Raw genomic sequence first — 27,894 nt, forward strand, 5'->3', positions numbered from 1 at the left:
TCGAATAAGGCCAGTCCTTGTTTCGTTGTGGAGCCAGAGCAGCCAGAGGGCGCAGTACTAGAAAAATGAAGGCGTTCATTGACATCAGCGTAGTTGGATTGTAGATTGAAAATTATAACTCTTTCCTAGCTAGAATTTATTTTTCTGAACCCGCACTTCAAGCCACCGAGCCCTTCTTCGAAGGTGAGGAACCCTCTCGTAATGGTGGCTTCGAAATGGGGCGCACGAGCCCAGGTATTGCCGGCGAAAATTGGAATACTCGGCTAGTCGCCCAACTTGGCCCTCCGGTCTCCGCTCTTCTAATGTGACCAATCTAGCTGCAAAGACGTCTTTAAATAGATTAACCGCTAGTTTAATGATCTCTCTCGACTAAAATGTGGTGGGCAGGGCTTTCGCGAGAGTTATTTGGTGGCTGGCATCATCATACGCGGCTACGTGCACTCGGAGGCCAATGGATTTTCGGAGGCCAGTGGATTTTTTTTTTTCTTCGTCATTCAAGGGTATACGCGTGATGAAGCCCTTTGAGGTGTGATCATAACAGCGAAAATATACACCCTACCGTTACCAGTGTAACTGTGCGACGCTAGTTTTCAAGTATTCGCCGCTCGATGCTTCTGGTCGCGTGACGACGTTAGTCAACTATGTGGTGACCAAGTGCGACATACGTGCTTTTTCGGTAAAACTGAACGCTCTTTGTCAGTTTATACTTTCCTTCTACCCAGGGTGAGCCAAGCGTGTTTTTGGGATTCCTACCATGCTATTTATTCTATTAGTAGCGTGCCGAGCCCCGAATCTGCCTTCGTTAAGGGCCGAGCGAACGGGCCGCCAAATTCTGAATTAAGTTGCAAGCTCGAGTCCTTGAAATATGACTTGCGGTAGGTATGATCCATGGCATAGACGATAACCGCAGTTAACATTTTCTTTCTATATAAGTTGGTGTATCAGAATCTATTGTGTTCGCATTGAACTGATAGAGCGCGAAACGCAGATGTTTTTTTGCTCGACGTCGACGCTCGCGTTTCAGACACGTGAGTATGACAAACTACGTTGGCTTTTCTAACCAATAGCATGGTGTACTTTCTTTCAATCATTCGGTGGCTTTATGCTGATGTCAAGAAGCGTATAGCTGTCGGTTTAGTCTTCATTGGCACGTTTTTCCTTGTCTTGGAGGCTTTTTTTTTGGAATGGGCAGGTTGTGTTATCCTCCATGAGCAAAATTTGACTCTCCCTGCACCTCTCAAATCCGAGTCGCGCTTTGCTGTGGTATGATACATCTCGCCAGCTGGTAGAAAACGACGAGATAAAGCGTTTTTCTCTACATAACACTCTGGCCTACGGTAGTGTCCGATTCTTTCTTCGCTGACCTAACACGGGGTCAGAAGTGGGATCATGGACGGATATGAGGAACCGCTACCAGCACTAATTTTTGTGCAAAAATGTTCCAAAAGCCGGGTGAATTCATGATTGAGAAGGTTTACTCCGACTTAACATAACAAATTAATAACAAAAAGGTAGACGTTTTGCCACCTATGCAGGTGGCATCTTCAGTATACACTGACAGAAATGAGGCGACGTGACTTGCATTGGCAAAACAGGCAGAGGGAGGGCAACGAGACTGAAAGAACACAAAAGGGACGTTGCCAAGGCCACCCATGCAACGTGGTCTAAGACAACTTATCGACCACTGCTGGACGACGGGACACACCTTTGACCTGGACAGTGCGACGACGCTGGCCCGAGAACAAAGGGGGGGGGGGGGGGGGCAAAGGAAATTTGTCAAGTCCTGGTTCATTCGTCGTGACGCATCGGTGTGCAACACCAACCGTGGCCCCCTGCCGAACGTTTAGGGGGACGTGTGTGATAAGTAGACTGGTCGACCTCGCCTCATTTGTGTCATTGTATACTAAAGATGCCACCTGCATAGGTGGCAAAATGTCAGTACCTTTTTGTTACCAACCTCTGTGGAACCCGGATAAGCGATCCTGCATTGGAAGGAATGGCTACTGCCGTAGCAGTCCTGTCGTTCCTGGTACAGCCACCGGAGCCATTTTCTTTCTTGTCTCCAAACGAATGGCCAAAATAGAACCGTTTTCAACGCTTCCACACTGCTTCCGGAGTCGGCGCAAAGTCCGAAGAACACCAGATCGACGACGCTCTCCTCTATATTATTGGAGACCAAGCTGAGGACATCTTTCTCACATTCCATTTGGCCGAAGCAGAGGCCATGAAGTTTGTCATCGTCATGAGCCACTTCAATGCATATTTTATATCACAAAGAAACATCATTTTTGAGCAAGCTCAATTCAATTCCCGGGTGCAACATGAAAGCGAGTCCATAGAAGAGTTTGCCACATCGCTGCTCGCCCTATCCAAGTACTACGGCACGGCCCAATGCAAGAGCAATTTGTATGAGATCGGCCCGATTTAAATCTTAAATCTTAATTTAAATCTCCAGCTCGGCGCCGATTTAAATCTTAAGAAGGCCCTGGAGTCAGCGAGGCAACTTGAAAACGTCCGTCAGCGGCAAGCCGAGCTGAATCAAGACGTCTAAGCTGGCAGCAGCGTCGGCAAGCTTGACACAAGGAGAATTTCAACTAACCACTCTTCCTGGTCTAGCACCCAATCACCAGGCAGTCTAGAACATAAGGGGCCTGCTTCGTCCAAGACGAACAGCCAACGGGACAAGAAAGATTGTTCATGGCTTTTCGACGAACCCGCTGTCCCAGAAAGTCCTGTCCAGCTCGACACAAAAGTTGCCATAAGAAGGGACACTTCTCTGCAGTCTGCCTTTCCAAGAAATTCTTGCTTCGTTTGACCATTTCACGATGACGACGAAGTTGGATTTATTTATTTATTTATTTATTTATTATTTTATTTGAAAATACTGCCAAGCCCTTAGGGATTTTCACAGGAAGGAGCACACAAAAGTAAGTAAGTACACACTCGTTCACATTTGATCACATCTACAACAAAAAAGGCAAGTAATTTGTACATTAAACACTGGGATATAAATAATAGTAGAAATACCTTTAAGATTAATACACAAGGGTTCACATACATTTCCAAAGCCAAATTAAACAACCACTGTTCAATCACACGTAAAAAAATGCAATTAGTCATTCATAATTACACATCACTGTGCAATAAAACATCCAACCGAGATAGAAATGATGTGATGGAGGTGCTGTTAGTAATGACAGGATCTAGTTGATTCCATTCTCTGGTAGCTAAAGGAAAAAAAGAGTAGCGGAAGCAGTCATTTTTAAAGCAGATTTATCGGTGGCGTGACGTGTCCTCGAGTCGACAAGTGGGAAATAGCGGTGATGCTTCAAGTGGAACCTGTGAAGTTCAAACTGGACACAGGCGTCGACGAGACGGTCATCTAGCCCCCCATCTTCCGGAATCTCCCCGTGGTCGGTCCTGATAGCACAACCCCGTCAGCTTCACGGTCCGTCTGGAAACCTTTTGGCAACGCAAGGGACAGCTCGTCTCAAGATCACATACTTAGGCCGCACTTTGGTGCAAGACGTCTACATCTTGGAAGACCTTGGTACACCGTTGCTCGGTAAGTCCGCATTACAAGCTTTGCAATTGGTATCGGTGGTCAACAAGATTAGTCCAAGCCCTTGCATTCCCGACAGCCCTTCAAGAGTTGACCCAGAAGCACAATTTTCTGCGCTCTTCAAAGAGCTCGGTGAGCTCCCGACCTAGTCCGGCTGAAGAGCTTCGAGAGACAAAGTCAGAAACAACAGCAAAGGTCTTACAATCGCTGCCACGGAGTTAGCGACAGATGTCTGGGTTGTAAACCTCAAAAGGAGAGGCACAGAAGCCAAGGTTCCACATCGTGGATGGTGATGGAGCTACTGCTTGGAGGCACAGAACTCGTCTCGTTCAATACGCCAATAAAATCCCGGCGACTGACTCGTCATTACAAGGGTGCCAACATACATCTCATGTCCACAATAAGAGTGGCTGCTGCTTACAACCACCTTGGCGGTACTGTCCCTAAAATGGGGAGATGTGGTACGATGCATCTTGCCATCATCTTGTCATCTACTGGCTAGCCTTAGCCGCCAGCTGGTAGAAAATGACGAGATTAAGTGTTTTCCTCTGCTAAAGTTGAAGCCTGGGCGAGTTGGTATGACATACTTAAAAGGTTAAAACAGCACTCTGTTCGTGCCCTTCTTTACCCTGTCCGTCGTTTTTTGCGCTGTTTTAACCTTTTAAGTTTTCCTCTGCGTGACACTCTGGCCTATGGTAGTGTCATTCCTTTCTCCACCAACCTAACAGTTGCCCTACCTCGTGGCTTTGAAATTCATCTACTGCAAGTGCCGTTGTTCAGCTATCTCCTGCTACAAAAGCTCTTTCTCTTTCTTAATCCTCTTTCAGCAACAAATTGAGTACCAGGCACATCAGAGCCACGGCTGCTTTTACACCGCAAATATCTAAATCCAGGATTTGTTCAGTGGTTGACTTCATACCTCGTGTTTTTGAGAATCTGCTACAGTCTCCGACAGACTTTTAGATGTCTGATCTCCAGTATGCGCTCGTTCCGTTTTATCATACTTTGACTGCGCACACACGTTGGAGGCTCACGAGGCGCCTTACCATTTACGAGGGTAGTCAGCTCGCACTGGAGGCAGGACAACCGAAGGACTTTTTTGCCGTCCTCACCCTTTCTGTGACAGAATAGCGTGGGGGTTTGAGTAACGTGACTGTGATGTGTAGCACTTACCTATCAGTGCAGAGTTGCATTTTAACCTCTTAGCTTCCTTAAAAAGTTCTAGTTCATTCTGTTTTGCAGCCTATAGCACCACATAGCGTGAGCTGATAATTACGTCAAATTGTCCCACCCCTGCTCCGCAACTCGTCGAAAAGCTCAAAGCGGAGTATACTTTGGTAGACGGGCCAGCCTTGTTTTTCTTCGACGGGGGATGGAGACAAAACGTTAGTCACACCAGGAAAAATGTATGGCTGGTTCAACTTCACACGCTTTCATTTGGCTGGCCGAGTGTGTTGCAACAGCTTGTGGCAGTTTGTGACGAGAGGACACGCCAGGGCCATCTGTTGGGTAACCCTGGAACATCTCCGACATGCACATATTTCTTGCACACCGCTCTTTTTCATGGACTCGAAATAATTCCGACAACATTATAACCAACCATTTGTCGAGGATAGTGCATACATTTTATCTCGCAAATACTGTAAAAACCTCAGTCTAGTTCTAAGGAGATCGGAAGTGTTTCCAGGTCTGTCCGAAAGATGTCGCTAGTGTAAGTGTTGTAAGCGGTTACAAGAGGTTGCGACGCAGTCAAGCACACTCAAATGTGAACATGTCAACCGGCCTCTTTTTTTGTAACCCCTCTTCGGGACTATGCAGTATAGACCTCTTAAAACCTAACCTTCCCTTGCCTCGTATAGTCGCTTTTGTTTTGTTTAGTGTTAAACATTGTCGGCGTATGTGCACTTGCAGAGGCGGCCACTGCGTGAGACGGCATGTCCCTCAAGCCCAAGCGCATCGACTTTGAGGGCACCTGGGAGCAGCTCAAGGACACTGTTGCCGGAGTCATCACGCTGGGGAAGGTGCCCCGCCCCATTTGGAACGACCGCTTCTCATATCCTTTTCAAAGTGCCGCAAGTTTTAAGGCTCTTCCCAGGAAACGAACAAGGCCCGTTTCTGTTCTATGCAGGGCGAAAAAGGACAAAACAAAGAAAAAGATGGCCTGACATTCTTTCTTCTCTCCTGGCAATGGCTGCTTTATTTGGGAACAAATTTCTACAGTAACGGAATCGACAGTGTGCGACGGAAGGTTGCCCTAGGCTTTGTATGGTTGTTTACAGTGAGCATAGTAGGGACCTAGAGTCATTGACGCACGGCACTGGTGGATTCCTTGTAACTTGTCCAGGTCGGCATCCGGGCCGAATTCAAGGTGGCGCTCTTACTTTTTGTAAGCTTCCAGTGTGTAATGTCACTTTACCACGATATTGTAAACAGCACAGGTCTCGCATCGTGGTACTGTGTCGGGCAACAGTGCGTGAAATAAATCGATGGAGGGTGGCCGCCATAGCCTATCAAGTGGTAGCTTGTGCTACCTAACCTATGCGGACCACAAGTTCGTCTGCTTCCTTTTGCAGGGGTTTTGGTGACATCAGAATGCCAAGTTCTGATTGGCTGTGATAAAATGATAGTGGGTAAACCTCAAACCAAGCTGCCTTGATGTCTACCCTTTATCCTTCAATCGGAGCCAATCAGGGCTTGGCGTTCTGGCATCCCCTTAGCTCCTTCAAAAGAAGCAGACAAACTTGCGCTCTGCATAGTTTTCTTTGGGTGTTGCCAGCACATCACATTGTCTCCTTGACTGAAGTCCACAGACGTGTATGCGCTCTGCGTAGCGTTCCCCGAGCCTCTGGGCGATCGGCTCTACCAGGAAACCAAGAAGTTTCTCAATGCTCACGTTCAGTACCTCTATGAGGTGAGGCTTCATTCGCTCCCAACCCTTGGCGGGTGGCTCCGTGGAGCGAAGGAGTCAACTCGGTGATTTTTACTTCGAGATCCTGTCGTTTTTTTTTGCAAGCCCTCCGCTACTTCCGTACACTAAACCGGAGAACGCGGAGGTTTATTTGCGTGACGCAACCAAAGGCGTCGTTATAGGGTTTTCATTCTTTGCGTGTACCTGGATTTCGAGTGTTGGCTCTCAATTAATGTTTGTTGAAAGTTTAGGCACAAGTGTGCATGGTGAAACGTCTACAAAGCGGCCATATTTGTACCAAAGCTCGTTTCTGTTTCGGCGACCTCCAGAAGGCACTTCGTCGCAATGGTTTTGACACTGCTCCGTACAAGAGTGGTGCTATTCCCTCCACCTAATTTTTGATCTGTGATATGGTTATAGTAGTCTCTTCACAGTTAAAAGAAACAGTATGTTTAAATATGCCTGTAATGCTGGCATTCAAAACACTGATGTAGTGAGGATTCGTTTTTGAAAAAATTTACTTTCCTATAGAGAAGCTCTACTGTGTATCGCCTGAGCTGAAAGTAAACTTACTTTCTTTTACATAGTCATTATAATGTGGCTACCTGCTTAGCACTGGGCATTGTGTGACTGTGATAACTCTAGACTGCAGTAGCCAAGGTGGTTTCACGGGCTGTGTGTGTAATGGAGTTAAAATCATTCAGCCTTGTGATGCTGCGTTTTCTTTCTAGCTTGTGCTCTCGGGGGATGATCTGCTTGCCACGTACTACAAGCACTGGCTGGAGTATAGCCAAGGGATTGACTATCTCAACAAGCTATACATGTGAGTACCACAGGCTGCTACCTGAGGTCATGGTACTGGCATGGACTCCTGGCATTCTGGCTCGGGAGGAACCAGTCTTCTTTATATAATTGAAGTGACTTTGTCTTCCCGTGGAATACGTTGGCTAGTTTTGTAGCTTGTGTAAGTGGACTGCCAGAGGACCAAACTGTAGGAACCAGAGTGCATGTGTCCTCATGCACTTGGGCATGTTTGAAGTGACGATAAAGAAAACTAGACCCACTTGACTTAACTGATTAAATTGTTAATATTGTTAAGTCAAGTTGGTGTAGTTTTCTTTAACATTATGAATCCTGGCTTTCGGGACATTTTTGCGTTGGACGTGACATAAAGTACAAATCAGTTGTCATTTTGCAGACATCTTGTTTGACTCGTTGAGATAAGCGAAAGTAACCTAGTAAAATATGCACTACACGAATTCAATAGCTCAACTCATCCATGGCATGTAGTGCAATGTCCTACATCTCTTAGGAATAAAATGCCTTCATTAGAGAAATGTTCAATAATATCTCAATGAAATGTTTCATAACAAAGGTATAATGAAGTGGCATCATCTGCAGGGTATTCTAGTTGTTCAGCTGTTTATTTTGAGACAAACATGTCCTATCCGGGTACAGTCGCAGACGACGTGAAAATCTCGGGCGAGCGCGTGGTTTCGAAGACCTCCACTGCTATCTAACGGAAGAAAATCAAGTTTTCATCGAGGCTATTGTATGAACGAGTTGCGCGTCAGCAGCTGTCAGATTTTTGTTGTCACTCCCGACTTGGTTGGCAACGATTGCTGAGTTGGCATCAATAGGAGTAGTGCTCGGTGAAATTAAATAAAAACTGCTTATTGTCCTTTATCTCGGAAACTTGTTACCAAACACCCGAAAACCGATTACTCGGCCCGCCGAATTCAACCACATACGATTTTGCCTTCTGTGGCGAAATGCCTCTGCATTCGGCAAAATCTGCACGGACTTTGTGACGGCCGTTTGTGCGGGGAGCGACAACAAAAATTTTAAAAGCTGCCAAAGTTTCGACAACGGCTGAACTTTCTTCCGATAAATAGCGTGGCACGCTTCGTCCGGGCTTCTGCGTATCATGTGTGACTGTACTTTAAAAAAGTTATTTTTCGGGGAGTTCGACGTTCCTCCAACTTCACATAGTAAACGGCGGCCACGTTTTTACCACCCCGTCCGGCGTGCAGGTACCTGAACACGCAGCACATCAAGAAGCACAAGCTGAGCGAGGCGGACCTGAGCTACGGCTCGGTGGAGCCCACAGAGCAGCTGCTGGAGGTGGGGGAGCTGGGGCTGGACCTGTGGAGGCGCAACATGGTGGCACCCCTCAGGCATTCGCTGGTCTCCTTGCTGCTGGAGGCCCTGTCCAGGGACCGGGAGGGACACTGTCCCCAGCAGAGGGTTGTTCAGGGGGTCATCCACTCCTTCGTACAGGTGACATTCCGTGCCTCCGTCTGCCGCAGCACGGCGCCCGGAACGGGTCTTTGGCCAATGCGTTCGGCGTCCCGCCGCGCATCGAAGGCGAGCGGTGTAGGACGCCACCACCAGAAAACGGCACGACACCTATGAGATGTCTTCGGACGGAAATCGAGGGACCACATTTGAGGACGCGACGAACACGCCGGTCAAGACGTGTTCTGGGCGCCATGACGGTACCGGTGGACTCGTCGCCGACTGCCGATATCTTTCTCTCTCGCCGCGCTGCAGGTGGAGGAGTACAAGCGGAAGCAACCTCTGTCCTTGTACCAGGAGATGTTTGAGGGCCCCTTCCTGCAGGAGACTGGCAAGCACTACCAGCGGGAGGCACACCGGCTGCTCGAAGAGTGCGACTGCTCCTCCTACATGGAGCGCGTGCTCCAGTGCCTGGCCCAGGAAAACCTTCGGGCCAGGCGCTTCCTCCATCCCTCCTCCTACCCCAAGGTGAGCTTCGGTCGTCGGGAGGACCGGGGCACTCTTGGAACTCTCGTCTTTGGCACGACTATTCCTGCATACTCGACTCTCAAATAACAAACATTATTGAGGCATAGAATCACGCGAGATGTTTTGAGCGTTGTACAGAATAATTAATTGTCGAATAGATGGCATGGATTTTGGGAGAAAATGTGTCCGATCCAGCTCGTGCCAATGTCCTTCGAAGCCATTTCACCAAGTACGTCTTTAGATACTTTTACGGGTTGTGCGTCCTTTCAATGTGAACTAAAAACTTTGCTTTGCTTGTCATAACTATTTTCTTCCTATCTGCACGTTGTTCGTGTTGTATTCATGTATGCGCCTTTACATACCGTAAAATACCGGAGGAGTGCCTACCTTACTTCCACTGAAAACTGGGTTAATCGAAAACGAGCGCTTGTCCGGTCCGATCGGGCGCTTAACGCATAATTTGCAGTAAGTTTGGGAGATGTTATTGTTAATAGTGGGCGCTTGAACAAAGAGGGCTTTTCAGCGGTACTTTACGGAATGTGCCTCGTATGGAAACTTTGGTCATTCTGGGGAATGGAATAGTAATGTGCGATCACTTTTATTTTGATTCACACCCTTAATCAACTTTTTGAAGCACGAAGGGTGTCGAGCAGCCCACCTTCTGGGGACACTGTTTGCAACCGTCTAAACGACACGGGCACCCCGTTCCCTCGCAGGTGACCCGCGAGTGCGAGCAGCACATGGTGGGGGCCCACTTGGGCTTCCTGCAGCAGGAGTGTGCCGCCATGGTGAAGGGGGAGCGCCGCACGGACCTCGGCCGCATGTACACCTTGCTGCGGCCCCTGGGCGCGCGGGCGCTCGAGGCCCTGGTGGCGCAACTCCAGAAGCACGTAGAGAGGGTGGGGCTGGACCGTTTGGTTGGCCAGGGGGCAGAGCAGCCCCAGGAGGCCCCGCCCACCACGCCGGGGGGCGGCCCCGGCGAGGAAGGGGGCTCCTCCTTTTCGGGAGCCCAGCAGCAGCAGCCGCCATCGTCGTTGCACCCGCCGGGGGGCGTATCTCCCCAGCACTTTGTGGAAGCGGTGCTGCAGGTGCACTCGACGTACCAGGTGGGCCGGAGGCTTCTCTTTTGGGTCATGGAGAGGCTCGCTCGCTTTCTGGGACTTGGGGTTTGCGAAAGCGTTGCCCAAGCGTCGGGCGCTCTTGACAAGCTCAGAAGTCGGAGTCGCCGACGGAATGAGAATGGCAAGGCGTGTCTTTTGAATGCCCGGAACCCAGCGCAAGGTCCGTGCTTTCCGCCGTAACTTTGGCTGCGTACGTGCGCTCAAAATGCATGAGATTTTGAAGCATTCTGAAGGTTGAAAGCTAGAGCTCAAACAACTACTGAAGGACCTCCCCGCTGTCCTCATCCTGTCGATGGCTACAGGGACTAGATTCTGCGGGATTACGTCTGACACATGAATGTTTGGCGGAATCGGGTTGGGACGAAACTTTGCAATGTCGCCTTCGGCGACTCCGGTGAAGTCCACGGCACTTGGCGACTAGAACGAAAAGCTGTGGCGGCAGGTTTGCTCACTGGCCTTCTCGAAGGAATCGGACATTCACGGTAACTGGAGGTCTGAAGACTAAGCCTAGAACTAGGTTAAAAAAAAACGCGACAAAACTTGCCAATATTTTCGTCCACTTTTTTGTGCCGTGTTGTCAAGGTTAGCACAGTTCCCATGGGGCTGTGGCGCTCTTAAAGTTACTTGCAAGAGTCTTGTTTGCACGAGAGAGTGTGCAAATGACACACTTGATGAAGCCACATGCAGCAGCGCAGTTTGCAGCAGTGGCGTAGCCAAGGGGGATTCCCTTGGAACAGCCCCATATTATATACATATACTAATTAACCAACCTCGCCCCCCTCCCCCCCTCCCCCTCGCCGTACCCCAGGTCATGCACATCCAGGCACCCAACGAAAAAAAAAAAGTATTTATGGTTTTGCCATTGCTTTGCAGCACTGAAAGTATGGCAACTTTGACAACATAGCATAAAACTGTTGATGCCAACTATAGTAAGCTACTTGTCCATGAATTTACATAAATTTTCTTAAAGAAGGTAACATTTTAGTTCTTAGCATTGGCACCTTAGCTCTTTTTCGCTTTGATTCTGAAACGTCAGAATGAAGCTTAAAAGTAAGTCGATTTGCTTTCATTAGGCTGCATGGAATCTGTCATTTTAGTTTTCTCCCGTCTCTGACTGTTTATTCTGGCTAAAAGTTTTTAGTCAGATTTGGAGTAAACATCCTGAATCTGATTTGCTGTGGTTCCTGTCTTGTAACAAATTAAAACTCCCATTAATTATTAAAGCTATAGATTCTAATTATAAAACAATTAAATTTTTTCTGTGCTATTTTTAATGTTTAGGTGTCCCTAACAACTAATTATAATTGGTAATAGCCACGTAATTGACCTTTTATGCTCTTGCTTTTAATTTTGCCCTTTTCTGCCAGAACCTGGTGAAGGAGGTCTTCCAGGGAGACCAGCAGTTTGTTGGTGCTCTTGACAAGGTCAGTGCCACAGCCGCCCAAAGATTTCTGTATCCATCAATGGAAGTTGTGAATGAGTAAACATGCTAACAGTCCCACGGTATTGCAAGGACACAAACACTAAAGGAGCTACTCTGCGTTGAGGAGCTCGGAAGTAGAAAAAGTTTTCATTTTTTCTTGGCGAGATAATTACTTCGCCTATTTTGAGTATGTCAAGCTTATTTGCCTGTAACAAATGCCAAAACATAGGATTCAATATTCTTTTGATCTTTTTATAGGCGAGTTCTTACACTACGAAAGAAGCTGAGGTTTTTGTTTGAAATGTTGCATAAGGTGAACCTTGTAGCTTAGCAAAACTTGACCTCGAGGCAAGGGTTGACAAAAATGATACCTACGCACACACTGTCTTCAAACACGACCTCAAATTTGTTTTACAGAAAAATTATATAGTTTTGCAACCCAACAAATATTGCTAAGACCTATTACCCTGTGCTAGTGCTCGAATATATTGATTTTTTAAATGTTGGATTTTTTTTGTTTTTGTTATGTTCTTAGTTCAGTTATTTCATACATAATTTCTAAATTTAAGCCATTTTGCTTCTTGCTGTAACAGCTTACTGGTTAGAATTAAGAAGTGCTGCTCTCTAGTGTGTGGAGCTTTTATTTGGGGCTAGTTAAAACTCACATTTCAACAACTTTTGAATTTTACAGGCTTGTGCGACCATCATTAACAACAGAGGCAACACGAAACAGCCGTGCCGGTCCCCTGAGCTGGTCAGTGTCACTTTCAGAAATTTGTACGAGTGTCTAGTTCTGCATGATTGGACTTCATTCCGCCGTTAAAACTTGGGACAGCAACTCCTCAGCAAAAAATAAGACAAAACAAATCATGAAGAAATATAAGGCAGCTAGACACAAGTTGAAAGTTTCTCCAATGTTTCGCCAAGTCTCTTTGTGAAAATTCGGTGTTGCACCCAGGTTTCTTTTCTGGGGGTTATGAAGCAGTACATCACGGTGTAGTGCTCAATACTGTGGTTAATTGGTTGGACTTGATTCTCTACAAAATGTCAAGCATGCCCATGTCATAGTTTTATCTCTTAGAGTGCTGATTTTTGTGTTGTAGGACATTGGTGCCTTGGTGCTTTCTTGAGAGTAGCAGAATTTGACCCCATAAACTGGATGTCCAGGCACTTGGGAGGCTCTGTTTCACTGGCCTTAAGCTCTAGTTTTTGTATTGGGCAGGTTGTATCAGATGTAATTGATACCGTTTGTTTTAGGCACAATTGATGTTTAGAGAGCTTTGCAGGCAAATGCCTGCAGTTGTTATGGAACTTAAAAGTAGGCAAAAGCAAGGTCGGGGGAAAGGGTAAAATTGGCTTTAGCAATTATTTTTTTCTTCATTCATCAGTCTTGGTTTATGAATGTCTTTTTATCATGCTCATTTGCTTTAAGTTTGAGTACTCGCAATCGGTGACCACTGGTGACCCCAGTTTGTGTTGTGCAGCTGGCCAAGTACTGCGATGCCTTGCTCAAGAAGAGTGCCAAGGGAATCTCCGAGTCTGAAGTGGAGGACCGTCTCACGCAGTCCATCACGGTCTTCAAGTACATAGATGACAAGGACGTCTTTCAGAAGGTCCAACCTCCCGCTTTTTGGCCTTTGTTTATCATAAATTTAGCAGTAACGCAGTTGAGAGCTCCTGGGATGGCGAAATACGTGCAAATGATCCATCTGGATCCTTCCTACTTAGGAAGTGGATCTTCAAGTGGAAACTTTATTGTAGGATGTGCCAAGGAATTGTATTTCACATATGTGAAATCAGGATCTGGCTTGGTGCATCCTTGGCTCTTTCAGTGCAATTTGTCGATACAGACTCCTTAGTTGTTTAGGAAGTTCTTATCTTTCTCAAGTGCCTTGATGCTGAAGCGCAGAAGAAATAAGATCTTCTGGAGCTGGCAGCTCGCTCTTGTAGCTCGAATAGAACAGGGAGCGTGATCTAAGCAAACTGAGCCTAGGGGGACCCTGGCTATAGGGAGGCTTCCTTCCCATCATTTTAAAGGTGTTGCATGCTACGCTTCTCTTTCTGCATACGTGGTATCTTTTTGTGGCTGCTGCAAACCTGTGCTTTGTTTCGTTTGGCAGTTCTATGCCAAGATGCTGGCGAAACGCCTTATCCACAGCCAATCCATGTCAATGGATGTTGAAGAAGCAATGATCAACAAACTCAAGGTGAGCTGCATCAGTAAGCCCAAACTTTGGACTTTGCTACTTCTCACATTTTTCTAGTTTTGTTTTCTTTGCTAGACCCGTGGTTGCATGTAACATCTTTAAAATTCACTTTCTTTTACGCTTAAATGAAATTTTTTGTTTTGCGTAAGCAAGCTTTGTCGGAATAGCAGTTATTAGAGGTTTTCATTCTGTTTAGTCGGGGCTCATTTTCAGTGTTCTTTCAATAGTCATGTAATGTTATTACCTCTCAGGTTCTGGCATTACCTTGAGACTATATTTGAGCTGTAGTTTCCCTGCAAGTTCTATTAATATAAATAATTTTTTTTTTTGTATAGGATGTGAGAACGTTGAATATTTCTTTGCCCAACTTCAGCTGCTTTTCTAGGTTTGCGCTTAGGTTATCTTAACTCTCAATGCTTGAAATGCCTTTAGTTCCATAATATTCATTTAAATTTTATATTTCCAGTTACCCTGTGTTAACCACATATAACGATGTACTGTTTATAATTATACCACATGCAATGCCAGATATAACAATGTGTCACTTGTAACAATCAGTTTCTAGAGGACCATGCTTTTTTGCATTGGGTATCCAGTCCAGTTACAACAATAATCGTTTATAACGATACATTTTTGGGCTTTCTCGGTCTCTTCATAAGTGGATTGCTCTGCACTCCAGTTATGCGCTTGCTGCTGAATTTACTGGAAGATCTCTAAGAAGGATGCCTTTTCTCCACATGTAGCAAGCGTGTGGCTACGAGTTTACCAGCAAGCTCCACCGTATGTTTACGGACATGAGCGTGAGCGCCGACCTCAACAACAAGTTCAATTCATACTTGAAGACGGAGAACATCGACTTGGGAATCAACTTCTCCATCTACATATTGCAGGTGATCCTTTGTCTCTCACCTTGTAATGCGGGTGGACCAGCAAAGGGGGAAGCGAACTAACTCCCAAGGTGCAGCCGGTGGGGACTTGAGCTAGTCCAGCCGAGCGCTACCCAAAAGAGGTAAAATGTCTCGCGAGGCACCTCCGACATGCTAAGCCAGGAGGCTCCAAACTCCGGCCCGCCGGCCAAATCCGGCCCGTGAAGGTCTTCCGACTGGCCCGGAACTGGCCGCGGTTCTTCTAATAAAGCCTGCCCGCGGCACGCTTTCAGAGGCCCACCTGGTGCAAAAGTCAGCACACGTATAGAAATGGTGCCACTACACGGATCAACCGCGTAAACGGTGTAATCTGTGTCCTCTCGTCATATTAGTATTCATTAAACATTGTCATCATTGGCATCACCACATCAAGACTTCGGGGTTTCTGAAGCATGGAATAAAAAATACCATACAGTAAACCCCCGTTAACTCTAACACGGATATCTCGAAAGATCGGTTAAGTTGAAACTTCTGTACCTTGCGAAATAAATCCCCATTGGCACCATGTATTATGACATCGCTTATCTCGAAAAGTTTCCGGGACGGGCATCGGATATCTCGAAACTTCGCCTGCAAAAATTAAAAAAAAATTCCTGAAATGACGCTGAGGCCCGAAGGAGAAAGTTTATCTCCATCGCGGACGAAGCGACCGCAACCTAGAAATAACGCTAACAAAAAGAGAGAGAGAGAGAGAGAGAGGGTCTTCGGAGAAAAATAAACAAAAGAAGGAAGCGCCGCGAACGCGTTCCGGGCGCACTGAACGCGACGAGCGTTCAAGGACGTTTGTTTTCTTGCTTTTTGCTTTCTCCCCATCTCCCGAGACTTTTCTTTCTCTTTTTTCTCTACGCTTGAGTAGAGCACTATATAGCTCCTTCGGAGCAGAGTAGCGCAATCTTGAACGCCCGGAGGTTCCAACTGCGGTCAGAAATGCATGGAGAACGTGAGAAAATCGTTGTTTCTTCAGTTTTGTGGGGATGTGCGGAACGGAAATCATTTTTGACAATAATGAAACATTTTAGAATAATATGAGATAAGTTTTGTGCCATACAAGGACGTAACTTTTTTAAAAAAATTGCCTGAGCGGCATCATGCAGCAGACGACACGGCGACGTCACACCATTCACGTGACCCGCTCCGGCCAACCCGAAAATCCCATCTCCGCTGCGAGCAAAAATCGTCTGCTTCAAACGCCATTGCCTTGGAAATTGCCTTCTCAAAATTTGCACACGCATCCGATATTATTAAAACTTTGATAAAGTGTTTAGCGCTTTACTAACTTCACGACAGGCTAGTTTTGAAAAATGTGAACTCGCCGTTAGTTTTTTAATCAGCCGTGTTATGTTGATCTCCATGTATTCTCCCATAGGGTGGGCCGCCTCTTGGAACCCCGAGTACCACGTGACTCGCGCCGAGCCGCTCTGTCGGCCATGTTGTCGGCAAAACACGGGGTTCAAAGGATTGCGCTACTCTGCTCCGTAGGAGCTATATAGTGCTCTACGCTTGAGCTGGCTTGTGGCGTTCTATCAGCTCTCCCGATCTCGTGGTCGCCGTAGTCGCCACGCCGTTGTCGCGTCGCCTTCGTTCAACCCTGTCCACATGGATGACGGCGGCGCTCTTTGAGGAATATGTGCGTGCGCTGGACCGCTGGACGCTTGTTTCTAATTCATTTTTTCTCGTTTTTGGTAAGTGATTTCTTGCTTAAAACGAAGCTGTGATTGGTACGATTTTCGGAAGCGCTAGATTTTCGAAATTCGCGGTCGGTACTTCGGAAATTTCGGTACTCCGCTTATCTCGAAATTTCGCTTATCTCGAAATTTTTCCCAGTTTTTATGACTTCGAGTTAAGGGGGGACACTGGCTAGAGCTCAAACTTTTTAACTACTCAAGTGATCGGAATGAAATTCGCAGGGGAGATTTAGCTTCAGATGTAGGTGTACTGTGCAAACTTTCAGCTCTCTAGGACAAATTTACATACCTGCATAAGGTAATGTGTCACTTTTCATTAAGAAATGTATGATATGCAAATCAAGCTATTAAGCATTATTTTGACTGCTTGAATATAAAGTGGGGCATATGGGACCTCGGGCTATCTAGTTCTAATAACTTAAATGTAAATATTTCAGGAAGAGTTATTACCTCAAACTATGAGATACATATCTGTCCTCTGTCAATTTTTGAAAAATTGGTTTTTTATCACTGAGGACTTTAACCTAAAACAAAATAAAGTAGATAGCCCAATTCCCCAGTAAATTTCAGTTCAGAAACATCTTGATTGTGGTATCAGAATAATTTTACCTTCGAACAAAAGATTCCTTCGTATGAAATTTGCAGCAAAAAGTGGAACTGAGAAAAATGCATTCAAACATTGAACTCCTTTACTTTGTTACTGCCTCACAATGTGTTGAAAATATTTTATATCAACGTAACTATTTGGCATATGGTTATCAAATTTGGTGTAAGGGTGTGTAATTAGTTTCTAAAACTGAAAACCTCAAAAATAAAAAATGAATTTTTTCAAACAAATTAAAAATTTAGGCCCATGTCCCCCCTTAACGGGGGTTTACTGTATTTACTCACCCTGCCAATATGACATGGCAGGGTACTGTGGCACGTCTCCACTTACGGTGGCACGCCCATGGCTGGTTGAGGGCGCAACACAGTAATCGTGCTGTATAAATTGCAAACCTTTTTTAGGGCGCTTTTGGCATGCCTTTTGCTGAAGGAAAAGCGCCCTATGAAGCTCACTTAGCACGGAGAGTGACGCAACCGTTTTTACACCTAACCACTTTCACGATGTCACTTTCAAAGAGGATTACAGACGGTGGCATGTTTATTGACATCAATGCATCCGATGGACGAAGCACGTCTGGGGCTGGAGAGTTTCTCGATCCCAGCTTCGCTAGGAGTGCGCGCTGCTCGGTTTTATGGTTGATCACTTCCGCAACCACACAATTGCAGCCATTGCGAGAGCAACTTGGCTTGACTTGACTTGACTTGGCCGCTTGGAGGCAAAAGAAAATTGGTGACGGTGGCTAGCCGGCTAGCTAAGTTGGACGCGGTTCGAGAGTTGCGGAGTCGACAATTAAGTGTGTTCATTAAGCGAGAAAAAGAAAAGTCAATATATTGATGACCACTGTGGGGGTGCGTTCATTATGCGAGTAAATATTGTAATAATAATAGTTAACATATTTACAGTCAGAGCCGTTTATATCGAACTCACAAGAAAACGTCTACCAGTTCGATATAGCAGGTAATTCAATATAAAGGTTTTAATGAATTTGACTCTCAAACATCCACTTTCTGCTGACATATTACACAAATAGATAGTCCTGCATCTTCTGCTGCTTTTTCTTCATTGTATCCGCGATTAAAATATTTTTCTATGCTATCGACGGGCTCCAAAATGCTGAGGCCGCTGCCTTCTATATTCGCGCATTAGCGCTGAACTGTGTCGAGAGCACGTCGGAGCAGGAGCACGGGAGCACGTCGGAGCAGGACCACGTCGGTGCCCTGCAGAGTGCCGTTTTTCTCTGCAAGTTGGCTCTCCCCTAAGGCAGGCAGCTGCGTTGGGGGAAAGCCAGCTAGCAGAGCAAGCTGGCTTTTTTTTCTTCTGGGCGGCCGCGTCAACTGCCCGGAAGAACAAGATCGAGGTACACCTAAGCACTTCTTATGAGTTGTAAATGCGAAAGCATGTACATCAATCTTGCTCTGTGCGTGTTGGCACGCTGACTGGCACTGACGGACATGCAGCGCCATGAGGTGGCGGGTCGTTGAAACTGATGCACAGCGTCAGTTTCAATGACCGGCCACCTCATGGTGCCGCTTGTCCGGCGAATGGGAGCCTGGTCGACGCACGCTAGCCATTGGGATCGCAGCAGTGTAAAAGGTGCCCTCGGCTGTGGATGCGCGCTAGCCAATGGGATCAAAGCGGTGCAAAAGAAGAGTTTGGCGTGGTTTCATAGCTGATGATGTTGGCTCGCTCCATGACAGTGCTTTCGCATTAAAAATAATATTCTCTTTTGCGGACGGAGCAGGGAGAGGGAGCACAAAGCACCCTCTCCCCGCTTCCTCGGCAAAGTTTTTTTTTTTCTTTTTTTTTCTTCCAAACAATTAACACAACCGCCTAGAAAAAAAAAAAAAAAAAAAAAAAAAAGCCAGCGTGCTTTGCAAGCTGGCTTTCCCCCAAAGCGGCTACTCAGGTTGGGGGAAAGCCAGCTTGCAGAGCAGAACGGCGCTCTTGGCAGTTCGATATATCGGTAGCAGATGCTATTTTTCTTCGGTGTAACCATAGTTTTTCCTATATATTATCACTGTAACATTACTGTACACAAAAATTGTTCAATATAAGGGATAATTCGATGTAATTCGAATTATCCCTTATATTGAACAATTTGATATAGTCGGGTTTGATCATACTCTCATAATGAATGCACTTGCATAATGATTGCAGCCCCGAGAACGGGTACCAATATTTGGGCTTTTTTCTCCTCCCGTTCAATACCCGCCGAGCTCGCTTACGTGTTGCTTCTCTGCGCGTGCTTGCCAGGCCTGCAAACAAAGCTTGTACTTTGTTTGCAGGCCTGGCAACGTTTGCAGGCCTGGCAACGTTTGCAGGCCTGGCAAGCACGCGCGGCTGGACTGTTTTTTTCTTCGTATAGTTACATTTTGCATACAATTTTGAGAATTAGTTGGCGTCGGAGCAGAGTGGCATGGTTTCGGTAGAACAGGCCGTTGTTGCTGCTCGCGCGACGAAGTGCGCGCTACTGCAAGCCTGCCGAAGTTGCCCTCAAGTACATGCGAGTATGATGAGCGTTATTGCATGACAGAGGCACCAGCCGGAACGCTTGCAATCCATTGTTTTACGTTTGCTTCCTTTTAACGAAAAGCTTGCACGTCGGGAACCAGTAAAACGGTGGTTGGCGGTTTTTGAGAATTGCTCGGAAATACCTACAGCACTAAACACTTGTCGGGTAGGTCTCGGCAGTAAAACACAAGCAGCGAATTCCGTCACAACACGTCGCATCAGAACGCAGCACAACACAAAGTGCCCTACGTTTGTACAGCACTTAAAACAAATATTTTTTATTTTTCTAGGAATATCTGGTCCAAAATCCACTTTTGCTGCTCCGAAACGCTGTCTTGGCTGCTCCAAAAGCCACTTTTCCTGCTCCAAAACATTGTTTTGGTTGCTCCAAATTCCAGATGTGCTGCTCCAAAACACTGTATTGACTGCTCCGAAAGGTGCTCCAAAATGGCATAGGCCAATCACATCACTGAGTTTGGATTAATGGGAGTCTACTGCACTCGGGGATCCCTGCACAGCTCTTGTGCTGCCCAGCCTGATTGCTGACGGTCACCCTCATATTGCCATACTCTATGCATGAATTGATTTTGAATGGTTTGCAAACTCGCATTTTATAGCTTTTCTGTGCACGTTATGTAAAGGTGTAATGCTAGGCACAACATCTTTGGGTGTATATATTGTTGCCACATTTCGACGAAAGGTAGGTAGTGCCGCAATGTGACTAACCAAATCTTTTTTTCTGCAACTTATGGAGTCTTAAAGGGGCACTGACACATCAAAATCATATTTTTTTTTATTATCCGAAACGATTGAAAACGATGCCGGGACATTACCCTCAAAATTTGAAATTTGGGAATTCAGTATTTGTGAAGTAAAAAAACAATTTCCAAATGCCGAATTCGAAGTTCCCGCGCGATCGGCGCCGGTGCCTTGACGTCAAAAATCGCGGAGACCTGAGAGTCGACTTTCTTTCACCACTCCCTGCTGTTGCCATGGCGACCCAAAGCGAGGAGGAAAGGAGTGAGCGGCGGCGTTGGGGCGGACCGGTTTTGAGCGGTGTCGCCTGTTTTCCGTTGGAGGATACAAATCCAGGAGACGGCACCACAACGAACTCCCGATTTTTGGCATTTCAAAAAGAAGGGCCGTAGTGCGTTCGCAATTGCGTTAAAAAACATGTTTTACGATTGCCGTTATTAAATGTTATAGAGATGTCGCCTACAAAGCTTCTAAATTTCCTGATTTTTGACGTCACCGATCAAAAGAAGCGAGGAGGCGAGAGGCGGGAAAATCAAACGCCAAAAATAAAAAGGCGCGCGCGCGCGCGGGAAAATTTTTTTTCACGATGCGTTTTTTTTTTGCGTGTCTATGACTGCAACTTGCATCGTTTTAGACAATAAAAATAAATATGACCTTTGGGGTGTCAGTGCCCCTTTAACTATACATAATCATTGGGGATATCTTTTTTTCAATGTGCTACCTGCATTGCCCATTGGTGTATTTTTTGTTTTGCCCATTACAGGCTGGAGCGTGGCCCCTGGGCCAGAGTGCGGTATCGCCATTTGCGATACCCCAGGAGCTGGAACGTAGCGTCCAGAAGGTATGTTCGTAATCTGCTGGATGTGCAACACTGAAATTGACTGTCGCTGGATTTGACGTTCATTGGCTGCCTCGTTTCTTACGTCTTTTGGCAGTGAAGCGACATTTGCAGTTTGCTTCGATGGTTTAGCCACCTATTGTGCTTTTGTTTGCACGGATAAGTCGGGCCCTCGAGCTTCAGGCCCCAAAACAAAGCACTTTTCTTTGTGTGAACAGCAGATACCACTAAGCTGCATGTTCCACCTCTTTATTTCCATTGAAGAGGTGTTTGCCATGCTACGTTCAATCTTGAAGCAATGCTGTGTTGTCTTTGGAAATAAGAACTACCGTAATATCCTGAGAGACTCCGCACCCCTGGAAGATAATCCACCCCTATTTTTGGCATGATTTGCTATTTTTTCAGAAAACACCGAAAGATGACTTTCTCCTGGCAATTGCAGGTCCCTGCTTACTGGTGACCTCGGCAGAAATAGTGTTACTTAGCCATGGCGGGAGGTAAATAAACATTGCTTTCTGGGAGGGACAGAGGTCTTTGGTTTGTCGCCCCTTTCTGCGATCGCAAGCCTTTGCGGGTCACGAAATGCAAAGACAGCGTTTCTTCAACCTTTTTTATCGCACACCATACGTTAGTCCTCTCCTTATTTTTACCCGATTTGCCTTCAATTTTAGATTGGCTATCTCTCGGGGTATTACGGTATGTCAAGCAAGTGCCGGGCCGGCTGGAATATGTACAACGTTTATCTCGTTGAATTCTGTGGATTGTCATTGTCACTAGAGTAAGCATGTTTACTGAATGATCGGCGAGAAATGGCAATGAGGGTGCTGCCCTTTTTGTTTTCTAACAGACTAGCTTTTGAAAGGTGATTTGCCTGTTTTAGCCTTTCAGGTTTCCCTTATTTCGTTTGTGTAGAATCGTTCACCAACATACTTGACTTTCCAAAATTGTATCACATTGCTCTTTTTTTTTTACTGCACTAGGTACAACGTATAGAAGAACCAGCTTGCAGCACTCGTCATAATGGCACTGTGTTTTTAATATCTCTAACAAATGTGTATTGCTACGAGCTGGCACTGATAATTTGGAGAGGATGGATCGTGGTCTGCACGGTGTTTGTGCATGAATTCATCTCTGTGGCGCGTCTCTCCATGCTTGCTCGAAATGGTTTTGCACTTCACTCAGTAGTCGCTAGTTCTCTTTTGTGGAAGGGTCTCTACCGTGGAAAGTTCTCTTTACAAGGACCCGATGCAGAGATGCCCCAAGAGAGCGTATCCCAATCGAGGCTCCTTCTTGGCCCCCCTGCAGTTTGAGCAGTTCTACGGGAGCAAGTTCAGTGGGCGCAAGCTGACGTGGCTGCAGCACCTGTGCCAGGCAGAGGTGCGGCTGTGCTACCTGCGCAAGTCGTACCTGGTGAGCCTGGGCACCTACCAGATGGCGCTGCTGCTGCCCTTCGAGGGAGCAGACTCCCTGGCGGTCAGGGACCTGCAGGAGGCCACCCAGCTCTCCCAGGACCAGCTGCAGAGGCAGCTGCAAGGGCTCCTCGACGCCAGGCTGCTCTCCAGCCCGGAGGTGCGTGCTTCGGAGGGACACTCTGTCAAACTGTTGCCGGGCGCATGCTAGCGACGAAAATTCGCAGTCCTGCAGCACCTTCTCCGTCGTTCGCGAGGTCTAACGCAGAACGGCGTGTCTGTTGTGCTCAAAAGCGCACGGATCTCCGGTGTCGCGTTCTTGCCAACTGAACGCTGGTCCCAACTGAACGCCGACGCAGCCCCCTTGTCCAGTCTCCACCCTACGCTGACCCGCGATAAGTGACATAAAAAAATGAGCTCTCTGGCCTTCTCCCTAAGTGGTTTTGGTAAAAGTCCAGTGGCCTTCATTATAAGCTGTTTCCTTGGGCAAGCGGGAAATTTCATCAAATTTTAGAACGGTAAGAAAAACGTTTGCGAACAACGGTGCGACTGAGAAACGTGGTAGGTGTGCGTTCCAAAAAGACGTGCACGCGACTCGAATTGGGTTTATGTCTGTGCGGAATAACGTTTATGTGGAAAATCACAGTAAAAATTTAGATTTTACTTGCGCGAGGCTACTTTTTTTATAACTGCCCATCAAGGGTGCTCACCATTGCCTCTACACTTTTTTCTACATGCACTGATGCACTGTGGTAAAGCAAAAACCTCCACACTGATGCCACAAACTTTACTTCTCCGCTTCACACAGAAGTACCAGTGGAGAGGTGCACTCAATGGACCACAATAGTCCGCTGCAAATCAAGAAGGTAGTGTGAGGGAAAGGAAGGCCGGGGAGGAGGAAGCAGACAATGCTGAAGAGATTTTCTCCTCTCCTCTTCAGTGTTTCGTCTGCTTCCTCCTCCCCAGCCTGCCTTTCTCTCTCCCCACCTTCTTGAGTTGCAACGGACTATAGCTCATTCTCAAAACTTTCAGACTGCTAGAAAATTTATTAAATTTGTTCACAATGCTGTTCATTATGAAATTAAGAACAACTACATAGTTACTTAAATTCATATCCTAAAGCAGTGGTTCTCAAATGGGGTGTCGCACTTTTGGGGTCTGCGAAGCCCTCGCCACAACCCTCGACTGCCCCCTCTTTAAAAAAAAAAGTTTTTCTTTTATGAATTTGGTTAGGTTGCGCAAGCTACTACCCGTTATAAAGGGTACAGCCATTACCACCTGTCCATCCATTCACCCTTTTACTTGATGCTTCTCACTTCTCCCGTCTATAACAGTAAAGGATGCTCTTCTCACACTGCAATAAGTTGTCCCTTCCCCTGCTGGCACGGGGTCCTCCATCACTTTGGCGGGACCCCAAGGGGTCCCCAACATTCACGCTTGAGAACCGTTGTCCTAGAGCTTTGTAAGTTTTCGAATGTTTACCGAAAGCTATATCAGGTAACAGCTAATGTTGTGTAGCCGCTTGGCTTGTGACGGTCTATTTTGTTTAGTGCTAGCGTGATACATCTCGGTTTGCATTTCAGGAAGGTCCCATCACGCCGTCTACAGTGCTGTATTTGAACAAGTCCTACTCTAACAAACGGACAAAATTCAAGATTTCGGCCGTCGTACAGAAGGAGGCCGCTCAAGTGAGGAACTTTCTCTAGGTGCAGTTTGAAGCTCGCGAGTTGCATGCGTAATGGTGTTCTGACCCCGCAGCAAGAGATGGAGCAGACGCACAGCTCGGTGGACGAAGACCGCAAGTTGTACCTTCAGGCCGCCGTTGTGCGCATCATGAAAGCCCGCAAGGTGCTCAGGCATAACACCCTCATCCAAGAGGTAGGTCCATACTTGTTCTTTGTTGGACACCTTGGTGGCATTGAGAACTATGCAAAGGTTTGTTTCCAAATGGGAATGCGAGCGTCGAGAAGTCAGCAAATTGAAAAATGTCAACTTCTTTTAGAAACATGATGTACCATATTTTCCGGTCTATGGTTCATATATCACGCATGTTTAAAAGTTGATGTTCTCTGCTTTGGGGACTCTGTGAAAGCGTAGACTGTACAACGATTTGTTTTAAAACGTCGCTCGTCACTGCGGTTCTTGCCCAGTGCAGTTGTCGATCAGGCTGTTGCAAAGCGGAGACGGTCCATGCGTTGCTTTCACTCTCGATGTCCCCACGTGCGACGCAAGCAGGCAATGTAGATCGAAGATCCTCTTGGCGGCACAAACACGCCTTTTGCAATTGTAAAATTATTACTGCAGCTATTTAAGAGATTGTGGAGTCTTTCAGGGGAGTCATGGTTGCGATGCTTCCGGAATAAAGAAGACTTGTCATTTTGACAGCAGTAGAATATGCACAAGGTGTAGACTATTTAAGGAAAAGCATTTTGACTTTCAGCCGAAATTTTCCCGTCCAGAAATTATGCCGTGTGCAGATTGTAGTTTGGAAACTATGGTATCAGAACACTGGTTTTTAATTGTTGATGTCTCGGTATTCCTCGTAAAGTAGCGGAATTGATGGGGTACCCCTTTACTTTGCTCTGCCGTAATTCAAACATGCCACACGCTGCACAGGTGATCAACCAGGCAAAGAACCGATTTGTGCCCAGCATCGCCATGATCAAAAAGTGCATAGAAGCCCTGATCGACAAGCAGTACCTGGAGAGGACTCCCAACTCCACCGACGAGTACTGCTACGTAGCCTAAAGGGGCCAGGGACGACGACAACACTGTGTGGCCATGTGCTGTACGCCGTGCGGAGGAATGGACTGCGTTGGGACTCTATAAATAAACGCCGAGCAAGGAAGTGCACCTTCACTGTCAGTGGCCCCTTGAGTCCCCACTCGAGCGCATACTTGGTCATCTCGACGAGCAGAAATGCCGGTGTTAATATCTGCGTCACTCGAGTTAGACACAACCGAGGGACGGGCGGCGTGCCTTCGTTTGTTGCGGTCGTCTAAATCATACCTTCGAAATTTAGGGCTGGTTTCACATTCTCACCTGGGGCGGTTTTTAAATGCCTGTTCTTTAGGACTGCTAGATGACTTAGGACGAAGCGTGGATGCTGATATTTTTTTTGTGTTTTGGCTCGTGTGATGAGTGATGCCTGCTGTAATGGTTGTTGCGTCTAGTGCTATGGGACAGGGCTAGTTGTGGCTCGGACTCCTGCTTTACACTAGGCCTCTAAACAGTCTGCCAGTGCTCTACGCGAGCTTGCGCTTTGTTTTCCGCATAGACTGGGTGACGCAGCCTGTTGTTTTGGCACTTTCCATGATATACTAGATGATGCCCAAGCATTTGACAGTGTCTTCAAACTTCTCCTCATGCACCTTTTGCTCACTAGTTGAGCTGAATCTTGATTTTTGCAGAGCTTGAAAGTACTGTGGAAGAGTGAGCACATCAATGAGTGACATATTTTGAATTGGCCTAGTAAAACACAGTTTTGACCACCTTTGGATTCTGAGTGCTGGTATGTTTGCCAGTGCTTGCAACCTTTGCCAAAATGTTGCTTTCATCAAATAAATGAGCCCTCGGTGATCAAATGTGGTGTTTCAAAGGTTCGCCATTGACCGGCTGTCGTGATGATCTTGGGTTTGCATTAGCCGGGGTTGAGAACTTGCCGGTGTGAACGGCATGAAAAAAAAAATGGCTGTGGCTGGAGGAACCACTGAACTTGTGCGACTTCTATATTTTTGGTGGCGCTGAAACAGCTGGGCTGGCTGCTTACGAGAAGTTTGTGACTTTGGACCACGACCAACTCTATAAAGGGCGACCAGCTCACCTCCTCCTGCCCCAGCGCGCCGCTTTTTGTTTTGCTTGTTCAGTTCTTTTTAGTTCGCCTAGTTCCCGCCGCTCCCGCTGGCGCTGCTTAGAATCTCCACTTTCCCCGCTGCTTAGTACGCTCGGGAAGCCTGGGGAGGCTAGTGCAGGCCGTCTTTTGGCACGTGCACGCGTGGACGCGTGGTTTTTTGGGCTGTAAAATAGCTTAACGGTTAATGGTAAAGTGGAACTCAACGACGGGCTGTGATGGTCTTCTGCTGTGTGCCGCTTTGCAAGTCGAACACGCGGACTTCGACGGGGGTCGCTTTCCACGAGTTTCCGGTGACAGAGATCCGGAACGACTGGCTGAAGAAAATCTTTTGCCAAGTAGAGGGCAAAACAGTTCCCCACCAAACTATGTAGCATAAAGAGAAAATAGATTCTCTTCATGTTCATAACACAAAATAGGTCGTGGTACATATAAGTTTACGGCGTCATCCTTTACACGCCGTGTTGCGAATGTTGGACGCTGTGTTATAACCTTCCTCATTTTGAGCGGTTAGTTAAATATGCAGTGATGCAGATACACCTACGTACCGGATCAGCCGTCATTCATCGGAAGGAATGATGTTCACGGGTTAATGTTGTGAGCTCGCGAATTTCAGATGACTCGGAACTTACTGACAGGGTGTATATTTTAATTATGAGCATGTTAGACGTCGTTTGTTTATGTGATACTGCTTACTGTATTCGTCACTGTTTTCGAGGTAGTGCGTCACTAATCAAGAAGTTAGTTGTCTGTGTCTTAGTGAAAAAAAAAAAAGAATATTACTAAATACACAGCTTGTCTCTGTCTCCTATTCTAACCATTGTTATGAGTCCGCCTTATTTAATGGTCTAATTTAAACATTTTTACGCTTTAGCCTTTCCTACAGAATTATCTCAAGAGATTGAATATACGTTTTCTTAATGTATACAATAGAGCATGTTCATTACTGGCCTGGCAAAACATTTATGAGCGGACAAGAGCCATATCCTAAAACCGAAACTAATATATTTTTATTGAAATTTGGAGTATTTCTGGGTGTGCATTTTTCACAAAAGGTATCAGACTAAAACCGGTCGTATTAAGTGAGAAAAAATACTGTACGTACTCGAAGCTATACTGACAAGCAAGCACTCCCATTGGGCGCGTTCAGTAGCGGCCCCGGAGTCAAGGAGTCACTGACTCCTTCCACTGGACGGCCAAAAGTCACTTCCGGTGCACGTAACTCCGGGGCTTCGGAGTCAAGCTCCGAAGCACCGAGTCCGGAGACGGTGCACGTAGAGTCAAAGGAGCTAAAATGACGTCATTTCCTGACTGGTGACGGTTTC

At 46.5% G+C, this 27,894-nt stretch overlaps 1 protein-coding gene across 2 annotated transcripts; it reads left to right on the forward strand.

Moving 5' to 3' along the window:
• The first annotated feature begins 22 nt into the window (after nucleotides 1–22).
• On the forward strand, nucleotides 23–26,303 carry LOC8038096 (cullin-2). 2 transcript variants are annotated; one of them, XM_029966956.3, is made up of 17 exons: nucleotides 23–183; nucleotides 5,474–5,615; nucleotides 6,371–6,473; nucleotides 7,202–7,293; nucleotides 8,504–8,750; nucleotides 9,024–9,236; nucleotides 9,953–10,342; nucleotides 11,725–11,781; nucleotides 12,472–12,534; nucleotides 13,265–13,393; nucleotides 13,901–13,987; nucleotides 14,731–14,877; nucleotides 21,236–21,313; nucleotides 22,616–22,879; nucleotides 24,303–24,407; nucleotides 24,478–24,597; nucleotides 25,336–26,303. In XM_029966956.3, exons 2-17 carry the CDS (start codon nucleotides 5,497–5,499, stop codon nucleotides 25,465–25,467), a joined length of 2,346 nt encoding a protein of 781 aa, XP_029822816.2. In that variant the 5' UTR covers nucleotides 23–183; nucleotides 5,474–5,496; the 3' UTR covers nucleotides 25,468–26,303. The 2 variants fall into 2 exon arrangements, with proteins under 2 accessions (XP_029822816.2, XP_029822817.2); XM_029966957.4 differs by lacking the exon at nucleotides 23–183 and adding an exon at nucleotides 1,010–1,028.
• Nucleotides 26,304–27,894: the final 1,591 nt, after the last annotated feature.

The sequence above is a fragment of the Ixodes scapularis genome, unplaced genomic scaffold (assembly GCF_016920785.2).
Source record: "Ixodes scapularis isolate PalLabHiFi unplaced genomic scaffold, ASM1692078v2 PGA_scaffold5__190_contigs__length_132052651, whole genome shotgun sequence".
Taxonomy (NCBI): domain Eukaryota; kingdom Metazoa; phylum Arthropoda; class Arachnida; order Ixodida; family Ixodidae; genus Ixodes; species Ixodes scapularis.